We start from the raw sequence: 12,212 nt of genomic DNA on the forward strand, positions 1-12,212 counted from the left end.
ACTTATGTCATATAAAGGGTCTTGGACCAGCTACTTAAAAATGCAATGCACTTATTTCACATACAGGATCTTTGACTAGCTACCAAAAACAGCAGAGCACTCCTGCCATATAAAGGCTCTTTGAGAAAATGCCGAGCACTCCTGTCATGTGAAGGATCTCGACCCAGCTGAATAAAAAAACACAAAGCACTCCTGTCACATAAAAGAATTGACTAGCTACTAAAAACAGCAGCACACTCCTGTCATATAGTGGATCTTTGACTAGCTACTTAAAAACAGCAGAGCACTCCTGCCATATAGAGGCTCTTTGAGAAAATGCCGAGCACTCCTGTCATGTGAAGGATCTTGGCCCAGCTGCTTAAAAAATGCAATGCACTCATGTCACATACAGGATCTTTGACTAGCTACTAAAAACAACAGAGCACTCCTGCCATATAGAGGCTCTTTGAGAAAATGCCGAGCACTCCTGTCATGTGAAGGATCTCGACCCAGCTGAATAAAAAAACACAATGCACTCCTGTCACATAAAAGAATTGACTAGCTACTAAAAACAGCAGCACACTCCTGTCATATAGTGGATCTTTGACTAGCTACTTTAAAACAGCAGAGCACTCCTGCCATATAGAGGCTCTTTGAGAAAATGCCGAGCACTCCTGTCATGTGAAGGATCTCGACCCAGCTGAATAAAAAAACACAATGCACTCCTGTCACATAAAAGAATTGACTAGCTACTAAAAACAGCAGCACACTCCTGTCATATAGTGGATCTTTGACTAGCTACTTTAAAACAGCAGAGCACTCCTGCCATATAGAGGCTCTTTGAGAAAATGCCGAGCACTCCTGTCATGTGAAGGATCTTGGCCCAGCTGCTTAAAAAATGCAATGCACTCATGTCACATACAGGATCTTTGACTAGCTACTAAAAACAACAGAGCACTCCTGCCATAGAGAGGCTCTTTGAGAAAATGCCGAGCACCCCTGTCATGTGAAGGATCTTGGCCCAGCTGCTTAAAAAAACACAAAGCACTCCTGTCACGTAAAGGATCTTTGACTAGCTACTTAAAAACAGCTGAGCACTTATGTCGTATAAAGGGTCTTGGACCAGCTACTTAAAAAATGCAATGCACTCATGTCACATACAGGATCTTTGACGAGCTACTAAAAACAGCAGAGCATTCCTGCCATATAGAGGCTCTTTGAGAAAATGCAGAGCACTCCTGTTATGTGAAGGATCTTGGCCCAGCTGCTTAAAAAAACACAAAACACTCCTGTCATATAGAGGATCTTTGACTAGCTACTAAAAACAGCTGAGCACTTATGTCATATAAAGGGTCTTGGACCAGCTACTTAAAAAATGCAATGCACTCATGTCACATACAGGACCTTTGACTAGCCACTAAAAACAGCAGCACACTCCTGTCGTATAGAGGATCTTTGACTAGCAACTTAAAAACAGCTGAGCACTTATGTCATATAAAGGATCTTGGACTAGCTGCTTTAAAAAATTCAAAGCACTCCTGTCATATAAAGGGTCTTGGACTAGCTACTTAAAAAATGCAATGCACTCATGTCACATACAGGATCTTTGACTAGCTACTAAAAACAGCAGAGCACTCCTGCCATATAGGGGCTCTTTTAGAAAATGCCGAGCACTCCTGTCATGTGAAGGGTCTTGGCCCAGCTGCTTAAAAAAACAAAGCACTCCTGTCACATAAAGGATCTTTGACTAGCTACAAAAACAGCAGCGCACTCCAGTCATATAGAGGATCTTTGACTAGCTACTTAAAAACAGCAGAGCACTCCTGTCATATAGAGGCTCTTTGAGAAAATGCAGAGAACTCCTGTCATGTGAAGGATCTTGGCCCAGCTGCTTAAAAACACAATGCACTCCTGTCACATAAAGGATATTTGACTAGCTACTAAAAACAGCAGCACACTCCTGCCATATAGAGGCTCTTTGAGAAAATGCCGAGCACCCCTGTCATGTGAAGGATCTTGGGCCAGCTGCTTAAAAAAACAAAGCACTCCTGTCACATAACGGATCTTTGACTAGCCACTAAAAACAGCAGCACACTCCTTTTGTATAAAGGATCTTTGACTAGCTACTTAAAAACAGCTGAGCACTTATGTCATATAAAGGATCTTGGACTAGCTGCTTTAAAAAATTCAAAGCACTCCTGTCATATAAAGGGTCTTGGACCAGCTACTTAAAAAATGCAATGCACTCATGTCACATACAGGATCTTTGACTAGCTACTAAAAACAGCAGAGCACTCCTGCCATATAGAGGCTCTTTGAGTAGCTTTTTAAAACAGTCGAGCACTCCTGTCATATACAATAGAGGATATTTTAATACCTACCGTATTTTTCGGAGTATAAGTCGCACCGGAGTATAAGTCGCACTTGACGAAAATGCATAATAAAGAAGGAAAAAAACATATATATGTTGCACTGGAGCCCGGCCAAACTATGAAAAAAACTGCGACTTATAGTCCGAAAAATACGGTACTTAAAAACAGCCGAGAGCTCCTGTCGCATAGAGAATCTTTGACTAGCTACTTAAAAACAGCTGAGCACTCTTGCAACATAGAGGATCTTTGACGAGCTAGTTAAAAACAGCAGCACACTCCTGCTATATAGAGGATCTTTGACTAGCTACTTGAAAACAACAAAGCACTCCTGTCATATAGAGGATCCTTGACTAGCTACTTGAAAACAGCAGAGCACTCCTGTCATAGAGGATCTTTGACTAGCTACTTGAAAACAGCAGAACACTCCTGTCATATAGAGGATCCTTGACTAGCTAATTGAAAAGAGCAGAGCACTCCTGTCATAGAGGTTTCTTGACTAGTGTTTTTTTTGTAGCAAGTAGGTAATGAGGTGGATGGTGGACACTCACCAAGTTCAGTGTCTCTGATGCCCATGTAGCTCTCCAGGAGGTCATCCACCTTCTTCACTGCTTTATCATCAAACTCTGTTGGCTGAAGAGGGCAAATAAAAAATCAATTAAAAAAAAATAAAAAATTGTGAAGATAAAAAGAATCAACCTAATCGCTCTCGTATTGATCATATACTGATACTACCCTTGGTATCGACGCCACCAATGTATGAATCTATCCACCCTTCTCTTATGTCTGACACACCAGCAGTTACAGTATATTGTCCTCTCTCGATACCAGTGGTCGTCAACCCATTGATCTCCACACACACGCACACGCGCACGTGCACGCGCACACACGCACACACACACATATATATATACCCACATATATACAGTACATATACATACATATATATACCGTATTTTTCAGACTATAAGTCGCAGTTTTTTTCATACTTTGGCCGGGCTCCAGTGCGATTTATATATGGTTTTTTCTTCTTCTTTATTATGCATTTTCGGCAGGTGCGACTTATACTCCGGTGCAACTTATACTCCGAAAAATACGGTACATACATACATATAAATGCACATATACATATACACACACATATACGCACGCACCACACGCACACACGGACACACACACACACGCACACTGCTCTAGACTCTTATTAATCTACTAGTTAATTTCCTGTTAAAATCTGCTTTCTGCTGTAACATACATCCATCTACACCTCTTAAACATTACTAAGCACCCATTTCTTGGTGTTGTTTCAAGCTAGTTTAACAGTTATTTTAGGTACTCCTGCTCTTGGCTTGCTCTTGTTGTGTAACATGTTTAGCCTAGTCCTCCAGTGACAACCGTACTTGATAATGATACTTAGAGGGGTCCTAGTATGCAAAACCAACTTTTCTTACCTGTTGGTACCTGTTTTTGTGTATTTGGGAGCCTCATAAAATTTGAAACAAATAGTGTTGGCATGGAGGAGATATTTACAGTGTAAAACAATCTTGCCTTCTTTCATACACACTCCAAACAAACCGTTTGGAATTTGAGACTTTAGTGATGTATTTTGACTTTGTTACGTCAGCCGATATCTCCGTACATCAGGGGTCGCCAACCCGTGGATCCCAATCGAGAAGTCAATCTTTTGGAACCCTACAGGTCGATCGCGAAAATATATTTTTAAAAAAAGTAATAATATGACATCAGTGACAACCCCACCCGGAAAATTTCCAACAGAGCCGCCATCAGGCAACCACACACCTCTGCCTCTCTCTCTTCAGTTTCTCTTCCCGCGGCTCTCCACACTGTGGCCACACACCTCGAGCACGGCTTCGCGCTACACCTGCTCGTCTCGCAAACACGCATTTCATGAAGTGCTCATAAATCATCGCGCTGCAACAATACATTAAGGCTGACAGTTGCAACACATGGGACATTTTCTAGCATCAAATATCAAACAATTCTTCCCACAACCACAACCATCATCGTTCATCTGTGACGGGAACTAACAAGCCAAATAATAATCTCTGAACATTGCTCCAAATTACGGATTTGGTGTTGATTTTCTGTACATACAAAAGTAAACATTAACTTGTGTAAAGGCAGTAATACATGATAAAACAAAGCGGCAGCTAAGGAAGAACTTCCCCATTTATCCCCTCTTTATCACACAGGAAAAACCTACCAGGTGAACAGCTGATTTTACCACTTCCTGCTCTGACGTCAGACAACCATGTGGCTCGCATCTCATATGTAACCGTGGGATCAACAAATATTAGGGGTGTAACGGTACGTGTATTTGTATTGAACCGTTTCGGTGCGGGGGTTTCGGTTTGCTTCGGAGGTGTACCGAACGAGTTTCCACACGGACATATTAAGTAGCCGCCTCCGCTTCCTTCTGTCTCTGTTTCTGTCAGTCCTCTACACAGCACCCAGCATTGTCCCACCCACACAACCATCGGATTGGTTACACGCAGAGCGGTAACAGCCAATCAGCAGTGCGTATTCAGAGCGCATGTAGTCAGTGCTTAGCAGGTAAGCATCAGGCAGCGGACTCTCCCCAAATTATAATAAACACCTCCCAGTCAACTACTAGTAACATCACTATGAGCCCCTTGACCTAGAAATATAAAAGGCAGCTCAGCTCGCTCGCAGTCCTGGCTTGAGGTGAAGGCTAATTCGCTTTTAGCGTAACGTTAGCTCATTTTGCGGTGTGTGTGTTACGGACAGCAAAGCCCTGTCTGTCTGTTATTTCACTTTACCTTTTTCTGTGTTGATTGAGCTGTGTTGAAGCAGCAAAAAAGGACATTATGTTAAATGAAGAGTTTCTGTCTCTGATAGTTGATATAATATTGTAAGTGCATCATTAAGCCTACATGAACTCCATGGTGTTCAGGGATGAATAGTCTCTCCTTCTGCTATTGTACTATTTTTTCAGCTATAGTTACATTAATCATTAGTAATGGAGCAGCCTAGTTTTGAATGGCAGGGTCCCTGCTATCACATGTTGATAAAAATATAACATTTACATATTAAAAATCAACTAAAGGCTTCCCAAATGCTGTAATAAATTAAGCATGATGAGTTGACTTGAAACTGTTTAATGTTGCACTTTTTATATGTAGAAGAAAAGTTTTGTCATTTTATTTAATCTGAGCAACAACTTGAAGCAGTTTAATGTTGATTAACGTGGGCAGAATTATTATAGTGTTCCCAATATTAAAAGGATAAAGCCATTGTTTACAAATTTGGTAAATAAATAACCCAAAAATTTATATTTTGTTGTTTTCTTACTGTACCGAAAATGAACCAAACCGTGACCTCTAAACCGAGGTACGTACCGAACCGAAATTTTTGTGTACCGTTACACCCCTAACAAATATAATAGGATACAAAGACTAGTTTACAAACAATGCACGTCCAAATATTAAAACTAAGTGTGGTAAATGTTTGGATTAAAAAAAAAGAAAAAAAAAGAATGGTCAGTTGGAAAAAGTATGTATGTATGTATGTATGTATGTATGTAACCATTTGTATTGTTTGGAAAGAAGCGATAAAGTAGCGGCAGCACGACTAATCTGAGCACCCACCTGTTGTGACGGCATCGAGAGACTCAAGCCGGCGATGAGGGAGCTAAGGATGCTAATGCTAGCAGACTTACCAACTGGCAAGACAAAGACACTGATTTGAAAGACTTCCAGCTTCAACTTAACCACAACCCTGCAAGGTAATCACATCAACTACTACTGTTCATTGTGCTGAAGACCTAGCTCAGAGCTGCCAAGCCTGAGTCACGCAATGTAACCCTTTCTTATGCCACACTTGACATTCCTCACGCTTATATTTCCTCCTTTACAACTGTATATTTATTTTTTCATAATAATAAACTTGTTTTCTTGCCGCCTGCTGTAGTTCGAGTAATTCTGATTGACTTACAATAAATTTATGTGCCTAAATCTAGCCAACCACGGAACGCACCACGCAATGCAACTTTATTTTTCACACACACTTCAGCGCAGTGTTGTCAACTTGGCGACTTTCTCGCTAAATCTAGAATCTTTCTAACTACTCTTACTGACTTTTTTCCCCCCTCAAAAGCGACGAGCGACAAATCTAGCCATTTTTTGGGATGCTTGGAAACATGAAAGTGTGTGCTGCTGTGGGCCTTTCCTCACAAGGTGTCCCCTGTCTACTGAATGTCTGCACTTAGACAGCTTGTACTGAAAACACATTTTGTTGAACTTCTTAATGCAATGAGAATAAAGTTCCATCCCATTTCGCGTCAGAGCAGAGAAGAGACGCACACCCACTCTGTGCAAAGCTGCCGCCGTTTCTGCTTTGGCTGAGATGTAAATGTTTCATCACTGTCACACTTCAAATAAAAACAAAACTATCGTTCATGTCAATGAGCCAATAGATAGATAGGAATGTAGAAAAAATAACAACTAAACTAGGGCTGTAACTAACGATTAATTTGATAATCAATTAATCTGTCGATTGTTACTTCGATTAATCGATTAATAATCGGATAAAAGAGACAAACTACATTTCTATCCTTTCCAGTATTTTATTGAAAAAAACAGCATACTGGCACCATACTTATTTTGATTATTGTTTCTCAGCTGTTTGTACATGTTGCAGTTTATAAATAAAGGTTTATAAAAAAATAAAATAAAAAATAAAAATTTTAAATTAAATTAAATTAAATTTTTAAAAATTGTCTCTGCGCATGCGCATAGCATAGATCCAACGAATCGATGACTAAATTAATCGCCAACTATTTTTATAATCGATTTAATCGATTAGTTGTTGCAGCCCTAAACTAAACTAAGAATCAACATAAGAAAATATATTTACAGTTCTAATCATAATTTGCATTTTTTAAAACTTAATTTCTTTAAGTCTATGGATTTCAATGCCTTGACGTTGATAGTTCCAATATTTGTTAATAATACAGAAACCGCCTGTTCTGTATTTTGTCTATCTAAAAAATAAACAGATGACATTGTTCTGGAATGATACATTTAATTTTCTTTTCACCATGCAAAGCTTACATCTGCATCAAATCGCACTGAATCGTAACGTTTTAAAAAGTGTTGTTGGTGAATCGTATCGTAACCCATGTACCGAGATTCATATCGGATCGCTACTTAAGGTAGAGATGCACACCTCTAGTATTTATACAGGAGAGTCTTGATAGCAATTTCCTTGACCCAGCCACACACAAAGAAGCTGTAGACCTCCATGCTTTTCAAAGTTTTCATCGGTTTTGTCGTGTAAAATCATTTGTTATGTCAACGCTTGATAACACTCGACAGAAATAGATCCTCTGCAGAATTAGATATTAATAATGGATTATATTTATATAGCGCCTTTCTATTAGATACTGTGGAGAATTCATATACTGTATTTTTAAGAGTTCTTTCTTTATTCATAGTCATGTTTAAAGCAGCTAATATTTTCCCATGTGTACTCTTTTTGCTTGTATCTTATGTCCGCAAGTAAACTCTGTGCTTTACTTTTTGAAGGGGTTGGAATGTGGGAGTAGAGCATACTCCCTTTTTACCTTATCAGTATTAGAACAATGAGGCTGTATTCCTTTCTGGGCAGGGTGGGGGCTGTTTTCGTATTCAATAAGTTGTCTCTTCCCGTTTGATTTTCAGACCGCTTCTAGATGCCGCTATTAACGGACTGTAGGACTTGATAATATTCCTATTCTGTTTTAATGGTCCTTCTTACTCAACATATATGTCATCTGAAAGAACTTGGGATTGACCAGTGACTTTAATTCCCTGAGAGGAAGACTGGTCAGACGCAACCATTCTTAAAGCGCTCACAGAGAAGCAAGAACCCATCATTCATTCACTCCACATTCACACCTGGTGGTGGTAAGCTATATTTGGGACTATAATTTGTAGCCACAGCTGCCCTAGGGTAAACTGACGGAAGCGTGGCTGCCAGTTTGCGCCTATGGCCCCTCCGACCACCACCCATCATTCATTCATTGATTGATTAGGATAGTAAGAGGCTGGGAGAGAACCTGCAACCCACAAGTTTCTGGCACGACCGCTCTACCCACCACGCCATGCTTCTGGATTCTCTGCAGTTTGCACATAGATCCCAGCCCACAGAGGTGTGGAGGATGCCACTGTAACTCGTGTAGATATGCTTTTAAAACCTAAAGTCGTTTTTTTATTTGTAGACTTTTCTTCAGCTTTTAACACGATCCAGCCGCATATCCTGATTAGCGGGTTGACCGAGCACTTTAACCTGACAAATAACTTGATGTGCTGGATCCTTAACTTTTTAACAAACAGAACCCAGAAAGTCAGGGTCAATGATACTTTGTCTGTACTTCTACCGGCTCACCACAAGGTCGTGTGTTGTCTCCCGTTATTTATTTTGTACACAAACATGTGTCGGAGTAAATATGACAACAGAACAATAATCAAATATGCTGATGATTCAGTAATTGTTAGTTTGCTAAATGGAGATGAAAGTAGCCACGGCCCCATTATTGATGATTTTGGTGTGATGAGTCTTACCTCGAGCTCAACTTATTAAAAACAAAAGACATGCTGATTGACTTTTGGAAGAGACCCCATGTGAACCAGCCAACTGTGATTAAAAACCAAATCATTGAATATGTGCAGAAGTATAAATACATTGGGACTATAATTGATGAACAACTGAAATTTGAAGCTAATTGTGATGCGGTGTGTAGAGAGGCTCACCAGCATTTGTACTGTCTGAGAAAATTGTCTTATTTTAATGTTGACAAGACCGTCACGATCATGTTTTACCTTGCTTTTATAGAATTTGTTTTGTCCTTCTCCCTGGTCTCATGGTTCAGTCACCTGTCACTAAAGGACAAGAATTCCCTAAATCAAATTGTTAAATTGTCAATGAGTCTCAGTTGTCTCCAGCAACAACTAGGTAGTGAGGATAGCTTCCTCCATTTTAACTGATGTATCTCACTACCTACACAGCCATTTTCAGCTTGTCCCATCTGGATTGAGGTTTTTAGTCCCAAGAGGCAAAACAAAATGTACAGATGTAGTTTTGTCCCAGCTGCCATCACAGAACTAAATAAGCTGTAGTATCTATTTTGCCTATATTCATTTTAGTGCAATTTTTTTTTTTATTATGGTGTTTTATTCTGGCTTGTCCCAAATCTTATCTGATTGGGATTTTATATGTTTTATCCTTTTTGTGGGTAACTTTCAGTAAATGTACTATTTTGTGATCTTGGCAATGTTTGTGATGCGTGTTATGTGGTAGGTCTTTGTATTGCATATCTAAGATGTTACTTTCTCTCTGTATGTTTAAATGGATGTCCTGATCTTGCTGGCTGCAAAACAAGTTTACCTTTGGGTACTAATAAAGTAACCTAACCTAACATCTTGTTTTGATTAAGTATAAGGATATATTCTACTGCATAGTTTGCATTTTTGCTCATATCTGCTTTTTGCAGGAAGATTTAAGCCTTTTTTGCACTCAGATAGTTTATATTATGGTTGGTGTACAACAACCATCCAATAAGTTCCTTCTTGTTCTCGGTCCTCTTGTTGTGGGGCAGACTGTCTTGTACATGCACGTGCACGCTAAAATCCTCTACTGTTGCCATTTTCTAATACAAAGTAGCGTATAGTTCTAACTTATATCTGCCAGTAGACTCGAGACGAAAGCGCTATAAACTACAACACGGCGAGGTGGAAACATAATCAAAGTAGGCTTGGGCTGGAGGAGGACTTTAGCACCACCCATATAACAGTACATTTTAAGAGACAGTCAGAAAGTGACTTGAAGATGGTCTGTAAAAAAAATCTATGGTGGTTCTTTGGTCAAAATTTTGTCTTCAGGCCACTTTCTGACCGTCTCTTCTGGATGCGTTGTTTTGGTAAATGTAAATTTGGTTTGTGTTTATATAGCGCTTCACTATACCTGCACAATACCAAAAGCGCTTTACATTATACATCATTCACCCATTTACACACACATTCATACACTGATGGCAAAAGATGCGATGCAAGGCACTAACCATGACCCATCAAGAGCAAAGTGGGTTAAGTGTCTTGCCCACACAACGGTTCCCTTAATGACACTAAGAAATGTATTTTATTTACTGTAAATGGAAGTGATTATTAGTTAGATTATTATTAGTTTAAGAGAGCGACTTCACACTGTACATGGAGACACATGATTAGCTGCTAGCTTGTTAGGTGGGGGACTTGTCAGTCAGAGGGGATCGATGTTGGTGATTGGCATTGAAAGGAATTAATCGGCAAAGGCTATCACATACTGATGGGTGGACGATTGATCGACACATTCCTATTTGTAAAGTATTTAGCAGACTTCCAGTCAATTAACTATATACCGTATTTTTCGGAGTATAAGTCGCTCCAGAGTATAAGTCGCACCGGCCGAAAATGCATAATAAAGAAGGAAAAAAACATATATAAGTCGCACTGAAGTATAAGTCGCATTTTTGGGGGAAATTTATTTGATAAAACCCAACACCAAGAATAGACATTTGAAAGGCAATTTAAAATAAATAAAGAATAGTGAACAACAGGCTGAATAAGTGTACGTTATATGAGGCATAAATAACCAACTGAGAACGTGCCTGGTATGTTAACGTAACATATTATGGTAAGAGTCATTCAAATAACTATAACATATAGAACATGCTATATGTTTACCAAACAATCTGTCACTCCTAATCGCTAAATCCCATGAAATCTTATACGTCTAGTCTCTTACGTGAATGAGCTAAAGAATATTATTTGATATTTTACGGTAATGTGTTAATAATTTCACACATAAGTCGCTCCTGAATATAAGTCGCACCCCCGGCCAAACTATGAAAAAAAACTGCAACTTATAGTCCGAAAAATACGGTGAGTAAACTTCGATTGATTGAATATGATACTGGCATGGAAGATGAACATAAAAGCCGATTGTATCAAAGCCTTAAATGAACACACCTCATCTTCTACTGTCGCTGGTCCCTTGGAGCGAAGTCTCAGCGTTCCCTTGCCGTTCCCGACCTTGTTGTCATTGCTGGGCTTGGCCCCTTTGGACCTGGGCTCCAGCATTTCTGTCAATTACAACAAATTATATTAAATAGCCAATACACTAAATATCCGATAACAGCTGTCAGTGTAAATCCTAAAGTGAAAGTCCCGCTCACCAAAGGCCTTCATGGGCTCCAACAGTTTGAGAGTGAAGGTCTTGTCCTTGGGTAGCTCTTTGAGCATGCGGGCCACCTCATAGTGCCGTGTTCCTACGATGTTGCGGCCGTTGATGCACTCGATGTGGTCGCCCACGCAGATCACCTTCACCTTGTCCACAACGCTGCCCTCCTTGATGCGCTGCCAAAGGCGAGGACACACAATACTTTCTTCTAGTATTGTTTCTCTAGACTGCCTAATACCTCCTGACCTACATTGTAATCTTTAAAGCCATCTCATCTCTAATTTACTAGTGAGTGCAACACACGCCAACTGGAGTACTTTCCATGCTTCTGACAGTAATTTAAAAAAAAAAGTGTGCCAGTTTTAAATCCAGTCTTTGCATCTTTAATTGTGGCTTGCAGTGCTGCCTGTGCATCACATGATGGCACATGTGAGCAATCTGTGTGACACTGAGACCACATAAGCTAATTACACACAAAGCCGCAACAAAACAAACACTACAATGGCACTGCAGACATCATAATCCTCATTTGGATGCAGAAATTATAGGCCTTAATAGTATTATGACAAAGCAAGATGGCAATCATCGTCTTTTTCCTCCTCATCTGTGGAAGTGAAATGAAGGTAA

The 12,212-nt window shown here is 39.8% G+C and overlaps 1 protein-coding gene across 1 annotated transcript in view; it reads right to left on the minus strand.

Moving 5' to 3' along the window:
* Window positions 1–12,212, minus strand: part of gipc2 (GIPC PDZ domain containing family, member 2) — a 30,937-nt gene that overhangs the window by 2,194 nt on the left and 16,531 nt on the right. The window contains exons 3-5 of the mRNA XM_061978943.2: window positions 11,581–11,761; window positions 11,375–11,487; window positions 2,900–2,981 (exon numbers count right to left, since the gene is read on the minus strand). Coding sequence (XP_061834927.1) covers window positions 2,900–2,981; window positions 11,375–11,487; window positions 11,581–11,761 — 376 coding nt within the window. The remainder of the gene's footprint in view (window positions 1–2,899; window positions 2,982–11,374; window positions 11,488–11,580; window positions 11,762–12,212) is intronic.

The sequence above is a fragment of the Nerophis lumbriciformis genome, linkage group LG19, assembly GCF_033978685.3.
Source record: "Nerophis lumbriciformis linkage group LG19, RoL_Nlum_v2.1, whole genome shotgun sequence".
NCBI classification, from domain to species: domain Eukaryota; kingdom Metazoa; phylum Chordata; class Actinopteri; order Syngnathiformes; family Syngnathidae; genus Nerophis; species Nerophis lumbriciformis.